This window comes from Typopeltis vanoorti, chromosome 24, assembly GCF_054136105.1.
Source record: "Typopeltis vanoorti isolate ZY-2024b chromosome 24, IOZ_Tvanoo_1.0, whole genome shotgun sequence".
Classification (NCBI taxonomy): domain Eukaryota; kingdom Metazoa; phylum Arthropoda; class Arachnida; order Uropygi; family Thelyphonidae; genus Typopeltis; species Typopeltis vanoorti.
In genome coordinates, this window is record NC_143572.1 from 75,403,435 (window position 1) to 75,425,718 (window position 22,284).

Here is a 22,284-nt window from a genome sequence, read left to right on the forward strand (position 1 = left end):
GCTAAATGACTTCCTTATATTTGCAGGCGTAGACTTCCGTGGCTAATTGGTTCAAAAGACATATTTCGGTGATTAAAATCCATTGCTCTTGCGGGATTTGCTACATAAGACAGACAGGAAGATCTGGAGAAATACGCATGGCTGAACACCAAAAAGACGTACAATACAAAAGAGAACAAAAATGGGTCTTGCTTTCCATACCACTTCCACTGAATACGATGTACTATGGCAAAAAACGATGATGTCATACATAGAAAACAACTGCTATATAAGAAAATTTAAAGAAGCTGCTAATATGCTGAAAAACCCAACCCAATTCAATAAAAATCAAGGTTTAATTCTCCATCAAGTGTGATCAGCTCTAATAAAAAATCTACCTCAATCTGAGCTCAGACTGTATGAACAAGAACACGTGACATCATCCAGTATTGTTCAACGTCAATAACGTTTTATATCTGCATTCTGTTATTTGAGTTTATGAATAGCCAGATGATTATGATTTGTATTTATTAATTTCTCTTGTTTAAACTTTAAGTTATACTATTTACCCCGAAGATGTAAATCCTACGATTTACGAAACTTGTCAGGAACTATTATTATTTCAGTATACTGTATAACTGAATAATTAAAAAAATGTGGTGTAATCACCGAAATATGTCTTTTGGACTTCCTTATATGTTAAGCTTTTCTTTTAAATGTTAAGGTTCATTTCAGCATTGCAATTATCTTTTGAGTTGGATTTGAAATCTTTGCTACATGGTCCCTGAATTTCAACTTCCTATCTACTAACACTCCAAGATCATTAGCCTGATCAGTTTCTTCTAGTATAATCCCACCAATATAATACAACATTGGATATATAATCATGCCAAAGTGCATCATCATCATCATCATCATCATCATCATCATCAAATTCCTGCCATGTACCCTCAAGGGGTGTACAGGATATGACAGTACTACATGAAAAAATTACATCATTACTAACTTCCTATCTACAATTTTCCTCCAAATCAGTCTGTTACTTGTCAAGACTCCAACATTATCAGATCTTATATTTCTATCGTCTAAGGCACTTTGTACCGTATCAATCCACCTATATCTTGGTCTTCCTCTGGGTCGTTTTCCTGCCAACCTGGCAGAGAACACTTGTTTTGCTAATCTTTCCTCTCCCACTCTATTTAAGTGACCATACCATCTGAGATTAGCTCTGCTAACGCATTCCTGGATGCTGACAATGTCAAGTTCTTTCCTAATATCCTCATTTTTAATATGATATTGCCATTGATGCCATCTGTTCACGCCTCTAATCTTTCTCAGGACTCTCATATCTGCGGTCTCTAGTCTTTGGTCAAGTGTTTTACTTCTGACCCAGCTCTCAGATCCATAAGTTAAAATTGGTTTGAACACAGTCTTGTATACAGCTAATTTAGTGTTCCGACTAATTTCTTTCTTATTCCATATGAATTTATTCAATTGACTTCCCACGATACCAGCTTTGCTGATTCTGTTGTCTATTTCTATATTTAGTTTACCATCTTCAGTAAAAATTGTGCCCAAGTGGCTAAAATGTTTTACTTGTTCCACAGGTTCTCCATTCACAACACAGTTGACATTTTCAATGATTCTGCCTATTTTCATTGTCTTTGTCTTTTTATTGCTAACCTTCATACCATATCTATTACAACAGCTATTCAATTTAGTCAGAGAATCTTGCAGACTTGTAGCGGATTTATTTAGAAGTATAACATCATCCGCATAAAGCAAAGAGCTGACATTAACATCTCCAATTTTGATATCAGGTTTAATACCACATTCCTTCATAATGTGATCCATATAGATAATGAATAACAGAGGGGATAATGTACATCCTTGTCTCACACCAGATTTAACATTAAACCATCTTCCTGTACTTCCTTCAATTCTAACTGCTGACTCACAACTCAAATACAGACTAAGTATTGCTTGATATAATGCCCCATTGACACCATATAACTGCAGCGTATTGAATAGCTTCTCTCTTGGCACCTTGTCATATGCCTTTTCCAAATCAACAAAACTTAAATACACATCTTTGTTATATTCCCATGCTTTCTCGACTATTTGTCGTAAAGTGAAGATCTGATCCCGACAGCCTCTATTTGGCCTGAATCCGGCTTGTTCTTCACCAAGCTTTTCTTCCACAATTCTTCTCAACCGTTTCTCAAGTATACTTGCATAGATCTTGCCAGGAACACTCAGTAGGGAAATACCTCTGTAATTCTCACATTCAGTTTTATTTCCCTTTTTATATATGGGTACTATGAGAGCTCTACTCCAATCATCAGGAATTCGTCCCTCTGTCCAGGCTTTCTGAACTATGCAGTGCAGCCACTGTAAGACTCTTATACCACCATACTTCAGCATTTCTGGTCGAATATCATCTACTCCTGCTGCCTTTCCACATTTCAAGCCTTTGATGGCTTTTTCTACTTCAAGTATGGATATGTATTCCTGACTGCATGCCTGGTCAGTGTTTTTTATCACTGTGCTGTCATCACTGCTTGTTTCATTTAGCAGTTTTTCAAAGTAATTACTCCATACTTCAAGGATATCTTTTTCTCCTGTTTTCATTTCACCTTTATCATCTCTAATTCCTTTTACAGCACTCTTTCCTCCATTCCTAAGCTTCTTCAACAACCTCCAGAATATTTTGCCACCTTCTTGATATTTATTTTCTATATTCTTGCCAAAGTCCTCCCATGACTTTTGTTTAGCTAGTTTTACACACTGTTTAGCTTTCTTACATTTGTCTCTGTATTCTGTAAGAGTAAAAGCTGACTTATTTGCCAGGAACTTTTGATATGCTTTCTTCTTTTCCTTCACTGCCTCTTTAACTTCCTGTGTCCACCAGGGAGTTCTGATTTTTTTATCTTTGCACACAACCTCACCACATGCCTCTCTGGCAGAATCAATCAATGTTTCCTTCAGAGTTTGCCACTGAATCTCCAAGGTTTGATTCCTGTTCTCAAACTCTTTCATTTTCTTTTCAATAATATTTCTGTATTTTAGTCTACAGTTTACATCTGAGAGCTGCTCAACTTTTATTCGCTTTAAAACTTTCTTACATGTTATTCTTTTCAATATGAAATTCAATTTTATCCTGCTCAAGACTAAATAGTGATCACTTCCAATTTCAAATCCTCTGTACACTCTGGTGTCCTGCACCAGGGAGAAAACATCACTATCAACAATAACATAGTCAATGAGACTTTTCTTATTCCTAGCCTCTTCTCTCCATGTGAATTTGTGCACATTTTTATGTTGGAACATGGTGTTAGTAATAACCAGTCCATGTCCTGAGCAGAAATCCAACAGATATTTGCCATTATTATTAGCTTTGCTCTTTTCTCCAAATTTTCCCAAAATATTTTTGTATGTCTCACAATCATTTCCTACTCTACTATTTAGATCCCCAACAAGGACCAACTTTTCCTTTTTCATTGTGTCAGTTGCTTTTTCTAAAGCCTCAAAAAATTCCTCCACTTCTACCTTAGTAGAGCCTTCTGTGGGACCATAGGCACAAATAAGTCTCATTGTCCAGTTCCCCATTCGGATATTTGCCCACATTACTCTACTTGAGACTGACTGCCATTCAAGAAGATTAGCCTCGTATTTTGTGTTGAATACTATGGCTACTCCTTCTTTTCCTTGATTGTTATTGCCTGAATATAACATTTTGTATTTATTGCTCAGAAAGATCTCACCAGTTTTGGTCTTTTTTGTTTCAGTCACCCCTATTATGTCGATCTGGTACTTATCTAATTCCTCAGCTAACTCCATTTCTTTGCCATTCAGGCTTCTTACGTTGATAGTACCGATCTTTAACTCTGGTGATGTTGAGTTGGGGTTTGTTTTCAGATTTGTTCCAGTAGCTGACTTTTCGCTGTTCGCCCTGGTTCCCTGGCAAAAACAACGGGGGCCTTGTTTAACCGGGCGACGCCCCAGCCGGCATGAAATTTTGTCATGTTGTACCATCATTTTTTATTTTGGTTTAACCAATAAGAATACAATTTGGTCGGCTAAATCCCAAATTTCCAGCCCATCCTCGTTCGTTCAGTATCAAAGTAGATACCCAACAGGGTGCACCACGAGAAGGTGAGGATTGGACATTAGGTCAGAAGCCCTGGTTGGTTCTCCGCATTCCTTTAAAGGCTATGTGGAGGTCTCCTCTCAGTTATACAGCTTTGACCCTTAAGCACCCCGGCAAAGTGCATGACTTTGCATTTACTGGCATTGAACAGAGATCCATTTTCTCATGCCTTCAATTTTTATTTTGGTTTAACCAATAAGAATACAATTTGGTCGGCTAAATCCCAAATTGCCAGCCCATCCTCGTTCGTTCAGTATCAAAGTAGATACCCAACAGGGTGCACCACGAGAAGGTGAGGATTGGACATTAGGTCAGAAGCCCTGGTCGGTTCTCCGCATTCCTTTAAAGGCTATGTGGAGGTCTCCTCTCAGTTATACAGCTTTGACCCTTAAGCACCCCGCCAAAGTGCATGGCTTTGCATTTACTGGCATTGAACAGAGATCCATTTTCTCATGCCTTCAATTCCAGCCTATTCAAATCATTCTGCAAGTAGAGAATATCAGGTGCATTCCTGATTACTCTACCTATCTTTGTATCATCAACAAATAGCTGCATGTTGCCTGTCAAAACCTTCCCAATAGCATTAATGTACAGATTGAATAACAATGGACTGTTTGAGATTGAATAACAAGTGGTACACCACTGGTTACCATAAATCTTGCAGACTCACATCCCCCGAAGACCACTTTTTGATATCTGTCAGTCAGCCATCCTCTTATCCATGCTAATATTCTCTAACCTCAACCCATATTCTCCAATTAATGCAATAGTCTACCATGCTGTATTCTGTCAAAAGCCTTAGCAAAATCCAAAAGTATCATGGTGTATCCATTCCCCTTGTCTAGCTCAATGGTAACATTGTTACAGAATGTGAGCAAGTTGCATTTAGAAGAGTTATTCTTCCATATTCATTCTTTTTTTTACTTGCAGCATATCAATATTATCCCCACTAATATTTTATAATCTAATCCCATATTTGCCAATTTATGCAACAGTCTTCTAATTCAGTGGTAACATTATTACAGAATGTGAGCAAGCTGCTTGAGAATGACTTTCCCTTAATAAAGCCACGCTGTTCGTTGCAAAGTAGGGATTCTCTGTCAATCCATTTCTGAATGCGAGCAATAACCAACTTTTCCAAAATCTTCATCCACTCCTGAGATACAGATAGGTCAATGGTTGGATACATCAGTCTTTGTATCACCCTTGTACAACGATATTACCATTCTTTCCACTCCTGTGAAATCTTTCCTGTTCTGAGACTCAAATGATATAGGTCAAAAGAAGAGCCAGTTCATCTAAACAGTCTTTTTTGTATCTGTTCTGTTATTCCAGCAGTTCTCATTGCAGAATTCTTATTCAGTGTGTGCAACAGTTCTAGTACCTCTACCTCATACACTTGAGTTCCTTCATCCTGTGGAGATGTAGCAGTGAGTTCAATGGTGCATACACAAGATTGGTACATGTTCAACAGAACATATTCAACCAAAAATGCTCAAACAATGGAGGTCTAAAAGTTTTATGGTGGCTATACTTGCATAATTCAGAAAGGCTGGAGAAGGCTGAATTTCAGATGAATGGAGTAGAGCTCTAAATAGTACCAACCTCTGTTTTCTAAAAGGAAAATAAACCAATGTGAGAATTATAAAAGAATTTCCTACAAGTGTTCCTGGTAAAATTTATGCAAAAAAACTTGAGAAAAGGCTAAGAAAAATTTGAAGGAAAACTTAGAGAAGAAAGATAGGCTCAGGTCAAATAGAGGCTACCAGGATCAAATTTTCACTTTCAGACAAACAGTTGAGAAATTATGGAAATATAATAGGTATCTGTATTTAAGTTTTGCAGATATGGGAAAGGCATATGACAAGGCACCCGTAGAAAAGCTATTCAAAATGCTACAATTATATCTGTAAATGGGACATTATATCGACAATACTTAGTCTTTATTTAAGTTGTAAGTCAGTGGTTAGAAGTGAAGGAGGTATATAGATGTCTGATATTAAGTCAGGTATAAGATAAGGGTGTACATTATTATTCGTTATCTTTAAGGATTATATTATGAAGGAAAGTGGCATCAAATCTGATATCAAAATTGGAGATATTAATCTCAGGTCTTTACTTTATGCAGTGATGTTATGCTCCTAAATGTACAAGTTTTTGAGATTTCCTTGACTAAATTGAATAATTGATGTAATAAATTTGGTATGATAATCAGAAATAATAAGACTAAGCCTGAAAAAATAGGCAGGAACACTGAAAATATCAACTAACTCCTGAATGGAGAATCTATAGAACAAGTAAAACATTTCACTTAATCTCAGGTGACATTGTCACAAACTGGAGAGGAAAGGTCAGCAAAACATTTTTTTGTTGTTGTTGATATTCTTTTCTTTTCCCAAATACCAAGAAAAAGACCCCAAGGAAGACCAAGATCTAGGTGGATTGATGCAGTAAGGTGCCCTTGGAAAACTGATATAAGATCTCACATTAATTTGGAAAGAAACTGTTGAGTGCAAGTTACTAGTGATCTAACCTTTTTTTGTTTAGTGCTATCATAATATCCTGTACCACTCCACCTCTGCTCTGAGGGTACATATCAGGAATTTCATGATGACTACCGACAGTTTTTTTGAATTCATGGAGTTAGTTTTATCAGAAGAAATCTGCCAGCATGTAAATACATTTGAAGAGTCTAAATAGGCTGAAATGCATATTCAATTTTACAACAAATTCTACAGATAATGTTTTCAATATCCTAATCTATTTCTGTTCAGTACATGAGCTAGTCATTAATAATATCATGTTCTATAAAGTAGTGCACAAGTCTTAGCATTATCTTCATGCTATTTCAGAACACAAGAATATACAAGGGGTTTGAAATAGAAAGTGATCACAATTTAATTTTTAGCAGAATGAAATTGAATATTATAACAAAAAGAAAAGTAAGAAATCTTTACAAAGAATCAAAGTTAAGTGACTTTCAGTAGTGAAATGCAGACTAAAATATACAATTATTATTCAAGAAACATATTTGAAAACAAGAATCAAACATAAGAGACTCAGTATTAAAGTAGTTAACAGAATCATGAGATAGCTTTGGTAAGAATGTAGAAGATATCAAGAAGATGACAAAATGGTCTAAAGAATATTCAAGAAAACTTAGCAATGAAGGAAAGAATACTGTCAAGATGATAAAGGTGGCAAAGAAACTGAAGATAAAGATATTCTAGATGTTTGTAGCAATTATTCTGAAAATTTTCATTTAACATTCTGTCACTTCTTGTTTCATTTAACAATATTGAAAGATTATTAAATGAAATAAGAAATGACAAAACAGTAGTAGAAAATATTTCAAGAACGATGCAGTCAAGAGTACATATCAATACTTGGTAGAAACATCATCAAAAATATGAATGATGGAAAGACAGAGTAGATAATATTCAACCGGAAATGCTTAAATAAGGAAGCGCAAAAGTTTTACAGTAAGCACATGAATAATTCACAAGAATTCGGTAAGAAGATCAAATTTCACGATGACTGGAGAAGAGCTCTCATAGTATCCATCTATAAAAATGAAAATAAAATTAAATGGGAGAATTACAAGAATTTCCCTATTAAGTGTCCCAGGTAAGATTTTATTCAAGCATACTTGAGAAAAGGACTAAAAAAAAAAAAAAAAAAATTGGAAGAGAAAAACTTAGGATCAGATTTTTCGTTTTAAGAGAAATAGAATATAACAAGGATCATATTTAAGTTTTATAGATCTGGAAAAAAGTACATGACAAGTGCCAAGAGAAAAGCTGTTCAAAATGCTAAAATTATATGGTGTAAACAAGGCATTATACTAAGCAATATACACACTATATTTAAGTTGTAAATCAGGCCTTCACTGTTATTCATCATTGATATGAATCATATTATACAGAAAAGTGGCATTAAACACAATATCAAAATGATCTGCATGACCTATAATTTCTACTCCACAGCTTTTAAAGAGTCATCTGAAATGTCAGAATCCCACATTAATACAACAAGATGCGGCCCTTGACATAACCAGAGTATAAAACTGTTTAGCTAGTGGAGGAAAGGGATACATTATGTATCATGCAGTACACTGAATTATCCAATATCAAATTAGTCAACTTTCTAAGCATGTGAAAATGCAATTTTTGTTCAATACCCAATTAAGAAAACTGGCAATAACATTTAAGAAAAACTGTCTATATAAATAAATATTAACAAAGTGAATTAAAGTTGAAGTTTCACAGATTCATGTTTAAAAAAAAAAAGTATGTTTTTGCTAAACAACATCTTCAAACATTTTTAAAATTAAAACACCATAAAGAACTAATATAAAAAGAAAAAGATATTAAACTTACCACCCGTGCAAAACTTAGTTGCAACCCAAACACCATATTTAGTTCCTTCCCTCGAAACCAGCTCACAGCATATGTATTTTGAGCAACGGCAAGAGATTCTCCTCCAATGCTGTCAAATATAAAAATTGCACCACACACCATTAAAAAAATATATCTAGGTTAATAAAAGACTTAAATTCAACACATTCACTAAAAGTTATATTTGTGTTACAACACAAAATGCATATGATTGAATTTCGAATAATCATTCTGCAATTGTAAGTGAGGGAGAAGGAGAGAATAGGTTGCAATAATAGACAGTTTCCTAAAACAAATTTCCTTTAACAACAGCATTCCTATTAGCATGAATTCTTTGGCAGTTTGTCACAGTGGGTAGTAGGCCTTGGGAATAAAGATTTGGAATAATGAGAACCAACTGTTGTCTTGTATAATCTTGTTTTTAGTGAGCATTTTGAATAGGAATTTTTTTTTTTTTTAACAGGAGACAATATCTTAAAGAAACCATATAATTTTAGATATGAAAAGCAAATAATAAGCTCTGAAATACATGTGATGGCCGACTAAGACATTAGTAACTTTACTTCAGCATTATGAAAGAGAGTGATATCCCACCATTTTATCTCAGAGAACACATACTAACTTTTTTTTTTTAAACTTATTGTGGGTAATGCAACCATACTTTAGCAAACATATTCCAGTGGTATTTATAAGAGAGTGGTGTAAGCATATCTCTTCAAATATATAATCCTCAAAACATTAATATTTATGACTTTAGCTGTTCAACTAAAGTCTCTTTCCCATATTTCAAAAAATAAATAAATAAATAACTAAAGAATCCCACACAAAAATACTGCAAAACCTATAGTGCATTACTACTTGTGTGCAAGGGTGAAGATACACAAAACTAAGTCAAACACGTGGACAAAAGACTAGTCCTGACTAAGGGGTATGCTCTGGGGGCATCTGTTGGTGGCCTAGGATTTAAACTGGGATCTCAAAGTATTAGTGCTTCCCATATTTTGATAAGTTTCATGCAGCCATATTTATTAAAATTAGGTTGATTTCTGAGATCAGCTGCAGATTCCAAAAATATTCTCTTCTAAAGTTACTTTTGATGGAGCATGGTGCTCTTTTCCCAATTGATTCTATGAGCCATATCTAAAGCATAGTCTGCAAGGCCTGATTGACCATAGTCATAACGTCAGATGTATTTTTTGTTTTTGTTTTTTTTTCCATGCAGTTGTTAGCTGATTTTCCTGTCTGTTCATAGCAGGCCAACTTGTAGGAACTTGTATGAATTTTATAAGAAAATTCATCTGGTAGGATGAAAAATGATGTTATTAATGCTGAACGTGCGGCCGTGGAAATAGAGGAGAACGAAATGGATGTTAATAAATAAACTGCGTGCTTGAATGTTAACCTTCATAGGACAAAGTGCAAATTTGAAAAATTGCAGCAATGGCAAGATATTAGCAAAGCTGAAAAGAGAAAGAAGCAGGCAGTCCAATGGAATAATAAAGACCAATCAAACAAACAAGAAAAACAAGTTAAGGAAAAAATTATATATGGAGACTCAAAGATCAGAGGAGTACTTAATGAAAGTGTGACAAAATTGTGTTTTCAGGTGCAAAAATTCACAATATTAGCCATGCCATCTGGATGTAAAAAGGTAAGTCAAAGGAAACGATTGTCTTGGTAAATGATTTCAGAGAGAAACTCCTTTACATTCTCCCTCTATGAGGGAGAATGTAAAGGAGTTGTTAGAAGAGGCAAAACTGAAGAGTGAGAAGGTGAAGTTTGTAAGTCTCCTACCATGGTGAACTCAGGAGGGCATTGATAGCCAATGAGTCTATACATAGATTGTGCAGAAGGAATAATGTAGGATTTGTGGATCTGTGGTCTGTGGATGGAAAGAACGATTTGTACAATTCTGATGGACTGCATCTAAATGATTTTGAGGTTAGGTGTTTAGAGAGCTTTGTTCACTAAGCATGCTGATGTGCAAATTCAGGGAAACTATGGTGGAAGCAAGTGAGTTTGTGTGAAGGCACCCAAGAAGTGAGTGAGTGTAAGAATGACCAACTGAGGAATCTAATCTCTCAACCAAAAATACTGAACAGGATGGTCAATTCAGAAAGTAAAGGTGGGTGGGGGCCTAAAGGGATGCTGCAGTTTTTATATACTAATGACAGAAGTATCAGGAAAAAGGAAATTGATATATAGTGATTCTACTGGATTTTGCAAAGACATTTGACAGAATACAAAATGGAACTCTGTTAAGAGGGTGGTTGCTGGAAAGATATCAAAAAGTGGTATATGAAGAGGATATACAGCACTGAAACTTGCAGTGCACCACTAGTGTGCCGCAAGGTTCGGTGCAGGGTCACTGCTGTTTAATTTGTACATAAATGATATAGGAAATAACCTGAAAGGCAATATTCAGTTGTTTTTGGATGATGCAAAATTAGATAGAGTAATAGCTAATCAAGATGATGAGGAGAGTTTTGCAGGACAATTTAAATAGACTGTCATATGAGCAAAAGATAATGCATATCAGTTTAATGTGAAGAAATGTAAAGTTATGCATTTTGGGAAAAATAGATTACAAGCCATGTATCATATTGATGGCACTGTACTCCAAGAAACAGATGAAGCTTGGGGTGATGGTGGTGGTAGTCAGAGAGTTAAAGTTTAGAGAACATATTGCTAAGGTAGCCCAAAAGATTACTTTGCTAGAAGAACAAATTAAAATGTAGAGATAAGGAAGTTGTTATTCCTCTTTATAATGCCTTGATACTCCCACATCTGGATTACTGTGCTCAAGTCTGGTCCCATGGGTTTCTTGGGGATGAGGAAGCGGTGGAGACAATTCAGAGGCAAGTGACTAAGATGGTGAGTGACCTGTGGAATGTTACCTATGAGGACAGATTGAGGGTGTGTGGATTGCAGAAGTTGGTTGATAGGAAAAAAAGATGGATATGATAGAAACATTTAACTTGGATTGATGCAGGGAAAATGTTTTAGCACTTGGCTAGAGGTTCCAGAACAAGGGGGTGTGAGGACTAGAGTTGTGAGTGAGCGGAATGGGTTGCCAGCATCAGTTGTGAGTATACAGGGGGTCCTCGAGTTACGTGGAGATCCATTCCTACGGACCAACGTCAAGCGATTTTCGATGCAAGTCGGAATTACCATAGCCTAAGTTACTTACCTAACCTAAAACACCCTAAAGTCATATGTATATATCAAGAAACAGAACTAGGCCATAGGAAAATGAAAGGGAGAACATAATTACTGTATAGTACAGAAAAATAACAAAAAGTGGAACCGTAATAAAAAAACAAACATAAAAATGAGAACAATCCCCAAAATGACAAATGAAATTATACATTCTGTACAGTGTACAGGTGATTAAAAAAAAAAAAAAAAAAACTTTACCTTTTATCCTGTGGTTGAAGAGACAGTTAAGGTACCAGCACCTGCTGCAAGCCTTTCTACCTTCATGAAAAAACGTTCCAAGCTAGTCTGGAATGATACCATCCTCTTCTCCTTGTATATCTCCCTATAACACTGCAGGCAATCCATAACCCCTCGAAAGACCTTTGTGTACCTAGCAGTGTTGGGATCCTCAGCCTCAAACTAGGCCAGTCCATCCTCAATGAGGGCAAAACCTTCTGCCAAGCCCTTGGTGGTGAATCTCCTGGGTTCAGGGGTTGAAACCGTTTCCTCCTCCTCAATCAACTGCTTCTCTAACTGGGACCCAAGTGACACCACCTCTCCCAAACAAACGTAACGGCTTATTTTTCTGCCATGCTCACAAACAAGTTCGCCCGCGATGTTTGAATTTTATGTTGCGCTGCTTCAAGTCGAAATTTATTTTTTAAATTATTTATGGGATTACCACCATAAAGTCGAAACAACACATATCAAGGACCCCCTGTACTTCGATTTAAGGAGAGGTGTGATAGATTGCATAGATAGAGATTGGGTCCCCTGTGATGAGTCTTTGGATAATAATACTGTAATTAATACTGTAATAATTATAATTATTATAATACCTGTATAATAATAATAATATACTCCAGGCATAGAGAAAGGAGGGAGCTGATCTTTAGTAAAATGCATAAGTTAACAAGCTTTTAGTGAGGTTTGAAAGCCATACAGAGATTGTATTTCTTTAAGACTGACTAGTTTTCTGAAATGTCTTTCACACAGCAGATGATTGATAGCATTATTATAATCTTTTTGAAGAGAAGGTTGAGGACTGGGTGAACTATTATTTTTTTTAGTTCTGATGCAAGAGAGGAGTTATTGGAACAAAGGTTATAAGCTCTATTGGTTAATGTTTTACTGATACTATATTGTTGAGGGAGATGGTAAAGTTTTAGAATGTATCCATGGTAAACTGGATTCTAGGGTGAAGACTTTTGAGGTCTTCACCCTAGAATCCAGAAAGAAAAGAATCTAATGTGTCTGAGTCATGAGGCCAAATGGAGAACACATCATCCACGGTTTGAGAGGGAGCTTGTTTTTCAAAATATTCCATAAAAAATTGGCAAGGGAGAGAGTTCAAGGGGAAAACCCATAGAGGTACCCTTTATCTGTTTATAAATTTTGTGCTTCCAAGAGAAACATCCAGAATGGATAGCAAAAGAAAACAGATCAGCAATATCAGGAGGAAAATTTTTTTCATAAGTGATAAGGTTATCATTTAAGGGAATATTGGTGAACAGTCAGGTGATAAAGCTAACCAAAATATCTGTATTTTGCTTTAATGTTAAATTCTCAATAGAAGTTTTAAAACGGATAGTCTTTTTTATATAGGGAGTGGTATGACAGTGAGGGTGGATGAGAGAGCTTGCTAACTATTTTGCTAATTTATAGCATGAGGAATCTGCAGCATCTACTATAGGTCTGGGGTGGGGGAGAGAGAGACAGTATGGTAATCCAGATATCCAGGGAAAACAAGGAATGAAGGGTTTGAATTTTTTTTTTTTTTTTTTTTTTTTGGCCAGGAAGAAATTTTCTGGGCTTTTCAATTTTTTTGATCTGAGATTTGTTGGGATCATAATCTAAAGGGCTGCAGGTGAAGCAGTCTCTGAGAATGATGTCCACTTTTCTATTGTATTCACTGGTATTAAGAATAACAGTATTGCTCCGCTTATCAGTTCTAGTGATGACTATACTAAAATTTTTGTTAGTTTCTTGAGGACACTGAGTTGGCAAGATGATAAATTTCTTCTGGGAAGCAAAGATCGAGAAAGAATGTTAATGACGTCAAGCCTAATGTTGTTAGCTGTTTCCAGAGTGGAATTACATATACTACATTCGATGCTAAACATTAGGTCTAGTTTTGGTACTTGCTTCAGAGCAAAATTATGACACTAATGGCAGAATTGCTAAGCTTTTCAATGACATGCAAAACTACTATGAAGAGGTTGAACTACAGGGTATGGGTTTAGAATCCAGAAGACTGTTGTACTTTTTGATATGTTTATTTTTTTATTTTTAAGAATTCTTTCTGAGCAGTGGATTTTGAAATATCAAAGAAAATGATACAGAGTTCAGTGTTCAGAAAATCTGAGGGCTCTGACTGCAATGAGCTGATGGCTGCTTTGGGAAAAGCAAGGATGGCACATGTAGCAGCAGTCTGGTCCTGTAGTAAAGCAAAACTAGCACACTTGTTGATATCTAGTGCCTTTTTAGTTTTAAACTTGACTTAACACATGAAGAAGACACCTAATGATGTTCTTTTTTTGATAGATGGAATTCATAGTATTTGTAGGAACATCACATGTTCCTCAAGAACTACACATACCAGCCACTGAATTAGAAACTTATTTAATACCATGTTGGACCTCCTTTAGTCCAAATTGCAGCATATATGCAGTTTGGCATAATTCCACAAGGTGTTGGATTGTATCTATGTCTACAATAAAGCAGGCATTCATCAGACAGTCCTTTGACTCAGATTTGACAGAAGAGGACTTTGCACTTGGATCTGTTTTTCTAACATGTCCCACCATACATTGTCAATGGGGTTCAGATCCAGGCACTGCAGTGGCCGAGAAAGATAGTGGAAATCGCTGTCATGCTTGCTGAACCACTGCTGAAAAATTCTTACACAATGAACAGCAGCATTGTGATCCACAAAACAACAATCACTTTTGCTGGATAAATAAACAACATTGCAAGATGCACTTGATTGCCAACAATATTCAGATATTCCTTGGAGGATATCCAATCTTCCAGCAATATCAGGGAACCTGTTCCATACTAACAGCACATGTCTCACACCATGACACCACTTCCAGAATCTTGAGTTGTGTTTACAAGGCAAGATGGGTTCATTGCTTCATGGGAGCTCCTACCAAAATCTCTGCCTACCATTGGTACAGAACAAGGTGTATAGTTCACCCACCATTTGTAGATCCCTCCTTGGCATTTTGCCAAGAATAGTCGATTCATGCTGAAGGGGAGAAAGAAATGAAGGATGTACAAATTGGTCGCCAACATGTGAAATCACGTGCTTTCTTGTCTGTCGCTGTACTAGTGCTAACTTGATTTTTGTTGCCGCTTTTTTGCATTATTTTTTTATTATTAATTTGTATGATGGATCCAGTAAAGTCAACAAGTTCTATTGTTAAAGGTTTCAGTAGCTCTTGCAAAAGAATATTGAATAATGCGCTGACATTCTGAGAAAAAGAATCGTCAGAAGGCCATCTTCTTGTTCCCATTTCTCAAGTCATAAAACGTGCAAGTGCAATTGCTGGCATATCGGGGTCGACTTTTAAAAGAATTCGTATGGAATCAAAAGGTGAAGGTAAGCCAAAATTTAAATCTCCTAAAAAAAAAAGCACCAGAGAAAGAAAACTATCGAAACCGTAGTTTTGAATGATTTTGATGTAGACGTTATAAGAACTATTCACGAATTTTACGTGGTCGAGAAAAGAGTGCCAACTGTTCCGAAATTGATTCCTGTGCTTAAAGAAAAAAATTATATCCATACTTGAAGTAGAAAAAGCCATCAAAGGCTTGAAATGTGGAAAAGCAGCAGGAGTAGATGATATTCGACCAGAAATGCTGAGGTATGGTGGTATAAGAGTCTTGCAGTGGCTGCACTGCATAGTTCAGAAAGCCTGGACAGAGGGACGAATTCCCGATGATTGGAGTAGAGCTCTCATAGTACCCATATATAAAAAGGGAAATAAAACTGCATGTGAGAATTACAGAGGTATTTCCCTACTGAGTGTTCCTGGCAAGATCTATGCAAGTATACTTGAGAAACGGTTGAGAAGAATTGTGGAAGAAAAGCTTGGTGAAGAACAAGCTGGATTCAGGCCAAATAGAGGCTGTCAGGATCAGATCTTCACTTTACGACAAATAGTCGAGAAAGCATGGGAATATAACAAAGATCTGTATTTAAGTTTTGTCGATCTGGAAAAGGCATATGACAAGGTGCCAAGAGAGAAGCTATTCAATACGCTGCAGTTATATGGTGTCAATGGGACATTATATCATGCAATACTTAGTCTTTATTTGAGTTGTAAGTCAGCAGTTAGAATTGAAGGAAGTACAGGAAGATGGTTTAATGTTAAATCTGGTGTGAGACAAGGATGTACATTATCCCCTCTGTTATTCATTATCTATATGGATGACATTATGAAGGAAAGTGGTATTAAACATGATATCAAAATTGGAGATGTTAATCAGCTCTTTGCTTTATGCAGATGATATTATACTTCTAAATAAATCCGCTACAAGTCTGCAAGATTCTCTGACTAAATTGAATAGCTCTTGTAATAGATATGGTATGAAGGTCAGCAATAAAAAGACAAAGACAATGAAAATAGGCAGAATCATTGAAAATGTCAACTGTGTTGTGAATGGAGAACCTGTGGAACAAGTAAAACATTTCAGCTTTTTAGGCACGATTTTTACTGAAGATGGTAAATTAAATATAGAAATAGACAACAGAATCAGCAAAGCTGGTATGGTGGGAAGTCAATTGAATAAATTCATATGGAATAAGAGAGAAATTGGTCGGAACACTAAATTAGCTGTATACAAGACAGTGTTCAAACCAGTTTTAACTTATGGATCTGAGAGTTGGGTCAGAAGTAAAACACTTGACCAAAGACTAGAGACTTCAGATATGAGAGTCCTGAGAAAGATTATAGGCGTGAACAGATGGCATCAATGGCAGTATCATATTAAAAACGAGGATATTAGGAAAGAACTCGACATTGTCAGCATCCAGGAATGCGTTAGCAGAGCTAATCTCAGGTGGTATGGTCACTTAAACAGAATGGGCGAGGAAAGATTAGCAAAACAAGTGTTCTCTGCCAGGTTGGCAGGAAAACGACTGAGAGGAAGACCAAGATATAGGTGGATTGATACGGTACAAAGTGCTTTAGACGATAGAAATATAAGATCTGATAATATTGGAGTGTTGACAAGTAACAGACTGATTTGGAGGAAAATTGTAGATAGGAAATTAATAATGATGTAATTTTTTTCATGTAGTACTATCATATCCTGTACACCCCTTGAGGGTACATGGCAGGAATTTGATGATGATGAACGATATTAGAATGTTGACAAGTGACAGACTAATTTTGGGAAAAATTTTAGATGGGAGATTAGTGCTAATGTAAACTTCATGTAGTACTGTCGTAGTAACCTGTACACCCGCCTTGACAGAAAATGATGATCTTATCTTGAAATGATAGAATTCATTCATCACGCATTTGTAACACACATTGAAAATAAAACAGTGAAGTAATTAACAAAAAAAAGAGCCTAAAAGGTTTCAACTAATTAAAGCACTAATAAAAGTGAATATATAGACAGTGATGCATCATCAAAGCAACTCTGATGCTGAAGGAATATAAGTTCTCAGTCACTTTCAAACTTAAAAGTTTTGAAAGTGACTAAGATATCCAGATATAAAATGATGGATGTTCATTTATTCCTTCTTTAATCATTTTTCATTGCAAAGTGGAAGTAATTAAAAACCACGTGATGCTTCCTAGCTTGTAAAATCCTTATATCCATTTGGTCCAGCATCTAACTAGAAAATGATGGCATATTATGCTTCTTGTTGAAAATCACTGGGTGCCAGCCCAAGACTGTGAGCAGGGAGTCTAGAACTTCTCAATTGTAGTGATGTCACAACTTATTACTTGCCACAGATTTCCATCCTGCAGTCAGCAATGGCATTACACCAAATCTTCCAAGATGCAATTTTTGTTCTATTACTTCTATTAACTGCTGATGAATTTCATTGGTACTAATAACATGCAGAAATCAGATCATGTTGTAGAGCCATGTGCAATTGATGGTACAACCATAAAATGCCCATGTAATGCTATTTTATGACTACATGAAAACAGATGCAAATGATCGTGCAACTATTAACTCCTCCCATGGACAATGCATTTTTATGTGTGATGTTACCTTATTTTTCTGTTGAAAGTTTATTTTTCACTTGGTTAGAATATAATAAATTTAGTTTAATCCTTTATTCAAGTGTGATCAAACAAAGTTTGAGCCTGAAAGTATCTTCATGACTGGGGTAAGGTGGTACAACACCAGGATGACTCCTTGCAAAGGAGTTGTCCTGGTCCTTATTATATTCTAACCAAGTGAAAAATAAACTTTCAACATTTTTCTCTAAATCCAGAGTAATTTATTAAAAAGGTGGCACACCAATTGGCAACTCCTATAGGTAGAGATGACCTGCTAATGCTTCTGGTTGGTATCTCCACTTGGGCATGGCTCCCACTGAAGAGACCTCAATAAAGGTCGAAACTAGTCTGGGTAGTGGCCCTTCCCTTAATGCATACCATTATACATATCCGCAAGGAGATGTGTTTTGCATTATGAGAGATACTGATATAGGAGTGTTGGTAGCTTGCTCCACCTTTGCAAGGAGTCGTCCTGGTGTTGTACCACTTTACCCCCAGTCCTTAAGATACTTTCAGGCGCAAACTTTGTTTGCTCACACTTGGATAAAGGATTAAACTAAATTTATCTTATTTTTCTGAAATGCAACTGTATTTTACAGAACTTAAATTAATCTTTTGTTGAATTTGATGGGTTGCTTTTCTATTAGTATGATATAAAGCAGACTTCTTCGAATAAAATGTTTCTATTCAAATACAGTTGCTTAATGATCTTACTCAAATTACTTACTTATACAAACACCTCTGTTGTGCAGATGGAAGAACAGTGATACAATGCATCTTTCAATATCATGATGAGAAGAATGTTTATATGGTCCTTTTCAAATGAAGGCCAGTTAGCTGATATAGGACTTTTACCATCAATTTTTCATCACACTGGTCAGAGACAAAAATACTATTTGTATTTTTAGTGGGAAGTGGATGGCATGGTGTGTGCATGCATGCACAATGGATTATGTAATGTGTAGTAGTTGGTGTACTGTTGGCATAGTACTTTTGCAATAAGTCCTTGGACTACACTGAGGTGTATTGCAATAATGATAATTAAATAATGTCTTGTAAACAATGTAAGACAAATAAGTGCTTACCCAAAAACAAATCGTCCCAAACACATTAGCCAAAAATGATTTACCACAGCTCCTGCTGCAAAAATAAGCTGTAAAAATAAATATCTGTTACATATATGAATGAATATCACTGAAATTTTCTTTACATTTTGTATAATATAATTTTAAAAATATATTTTAATAACACGCATACACAAATGAAAAACAAGTTCCACATACTCTTAATTGGTTATATCCATCCTCATGAAGTTGTAAATGAGAGTTTCTACTCTCCAACCAATATGCAATAGGTTAAAATCCAATTGCAAAATGGATAAATGTTAATGTCTTTAGGTGGTACTGTCTGACCACAGATCCAAGACCCTACTCTGGCAATGTGCCAAGAAGAGATAATTCAGGGAAGAAAAAAATAAAGGATGTACGAATCAGTGTCCAACATGCCAAATCACATGCTTTATACATAAAATTTTTCAACTGTTATACAAGCAAAATAGTTATCACTTTAAACATTACAATGTACATAAATCATCATCATCAAATTCCTGCTATGTACCTCAAGGGGTGTACAGGATATGATAGTACTACATGAAAAATTTACATCATTACTAACTTCCTATCTACAATTTTCTTCCAGATTAGTCTGTTACTTGTCAAGACTCCAATATTATCAGATCTTATATTTCTGTCGTCTAAGGCACTTTGTACCATATCAATTCAGCTATATCTTGGTCTTCCTCTAGGTCGTTTTCCTGCCAAAGTGGTAGAGAACACTCGTTTTGCCAAGCTTTCTTCGCTGATTCTGTTTAAATGACCATACCACCTGAGATTAGCCCTGCTAACGCATTCCTGGATGCTGACAATGTCAAGTTGTTTCCTAATATCCTCGTTTCTAATATGACATTGCCATTGATGCCATTTGTTCATGCCTCTAGTCTTTCTCAGGATTCTCATATCTGTGGTCTCTAGTCTTTGTTCAAGTGTTTTACTTCTGACCCAGCTCTTAGATCCATAAGTTAAAACTGGTTTGAACACTGTCTTGTATACAGCTAATTTAGCGTTCTGACTATTTCTCTCTTATTCCATATGAATTTATTCAATTGACTTCCTACTATATCAGCTTTATTGATTCTGTTGTCTATTTCCATATTTAAATTACCATCTTCACTAAAAATTGTGCCTAAGTAGCTGAAATGTTTTACTTGTTCCACAGGTTCTCCGTTCACAATGCAATTGACATTTTCAACAATTCTGCCTATTTTCATTGTCTTTGTCTTTTTATTGCTGACCTTCATACCATATCTATTACAACAGTTATTCAATTTAGTCAGAGACTCTAGCAGATTTATTTAGAAGTATAACATCATCTGCATAAAGCAAAGAGCTGACATTAACATCTCCAATTTTGATATCATGTTTAATATCACTTTCCTTCATAATGTCATCCATATAGATAATGAATAACACAGGGAATAATGTACATTCTTGTCTCATACCATATTTAACATTAAACTCGCTTCCTGTACTTCCATCAATTCTAACTGCTGACTTACAACTCAAATAAAGACTAAGTATTGCTTAATATAATGCCCCATTGACACTATATAACTGTAGCGTATTGAATAGCTTCTCTCTTGGCACCTTATCATATGCCTTTTCCAGATCTACAAAACTCAAATAGAGATCTTTGTTATATTCCCATGATTTCTCCACTATTTGTCGTAAAGTGAAGATCTGATCCTGACAGCCTCTATTAGGCAGGAATCCAGCTTGTTCTTCACAAAGGTTTCTTCTACAATTCTTCTCAACCGTTTCTCAAGTATACTTGCATATATCTTACCAGGAACACTCAGTAGAGAAATACCTCTGTAATTCTCACATTCAGTTTCATTTCTCTTTTTATATATGGGTACTATTAGAGCTCTACTCCAATCATCGGGAATTCGTCCGTCTGTCCAGGAATTCTGAACTATGCAGTGCAGCCACTGCAAGACTTTTATACCACCATACTTCAGCATTTCTGGTCGAATATCATCTACTCCTGCTGCCTTTCCACATTTTAAGCCTTTGATGGCTTTTTCTACTTCAAGTATGGATATGTATTCCTGACTATATGCCTGTTGAGTGTTTTTTACCACTGTGCTATCACTGCTAGTTTCATTTAGCAATTTCTCGAAGTAATTACTACATACTTCAAGCACATCTTTTTCTCCCATTTTCATGTCACCTTTATCATCTCTAACTCCTTTTACAGCACTCTTTCCTCCATTTCTAAGCTTCTTCAACAACCTCCAAAATATTTTGCCACCTTCTTGATATTTATTTTCTATGTTCTTGCCAAAATCCTCCCATGACTTTTGTTTAGCTAGTTTTACAGTGTTTTGCTTTCTTACATTTGTCTCTGTATTCTCTAAGAGCACAAGCTGACTTATTTGCCAGGAACTTTTGATATGCTTTCTTCTTTTCCTTCACCGCCTCTTTAACTTCCTGTGTCCACCATGGAGTTCTGATTTTTCTATCCTTGCAGACCACCTCACCACATGCCTCTCTTGCTGAATCAATCAAGGTTTTCTTCAAGGCTTGCCACTGAATCTCTAAAGTTTGGTTCCTATTCTCAAACTTTTTCATTTTTTCTTCAATAATCTTTGTGTATTTTAGTCTACAGTTCACATCTAGAGCTGCTTAACTTTAATTCACTTTAAAACTTTCTTACGTTATTATTTTCAATATGAAATTCAATTTTATCCTGCTCAAGACTAAATAGTGATCACTTCCAATTTCAAATCCTCAATTTCAAATACACTCTGGTGTCCTGCACAAGGAAGAAAACATCACTATCAACAATAACATAGTCAATGAGACTTTTCTTATTTCCTGCCTCTCTCCATGTGAATTTGTGCACATTTTTATGTTGGAACATGGTGTTAGTAATAACCAGTCCATGTCCTGAGCAGAAATCCAACAAATATTTGCTATTATTATTAGCTTTGTTCTTTTCTCCAAATTTTCCCAAAATATTTTTGTATGTCTGACAATCATTTTCTACTCTGCTATTTAGATCCCAACAAGGACCAATCTTTTCCTTTTTCATTGTGTCAGAGGCATTTTCCGAAGCGTCAAAAAATTCCTCCACTTCTACCTTAGTAGAACCTTCTGTGGGACCATAGGCACAAATGAGTCTCATTGTCCAGTTCCCCCATTCTGATATTTGCCGACATCACTCTACTTGAGTCTGCCTGCCATTCAAG

The 22,284-nt window shown here is 35.8% G+C and overlaps 1 protein-coding gene across 1 annotated transcript in view; it reads right to left on the bottom strand.

Moving 5' to 3' along the window:
* Nucleotides 1-22,284, bottom strand: part of LOC150093413 (lysosomal dipeptide transporter MFSD1-like) — a 214,904-nt gene that overhangs the window by 165,069 nt on the left and 27,551 nt on the right. The window contains exons 3-4 of the mRNA XM_090413277.1: nucleotides 19,061-19,128; nucleotides 8,509-8,617 (exon numbers count right to left, since the gene is read on the bottom strand). Of these exons, the coding sequence (XP_090269403.1) occupies nucleotides 8,509-8,617; nucleotides 19,061-19,128 (177 nt within the window). The remainder of the gene's footprint in view (nucleotides 1-8,508; nucleotides 8,618-19,060; nucleotides 19,129-22,284) is intronic.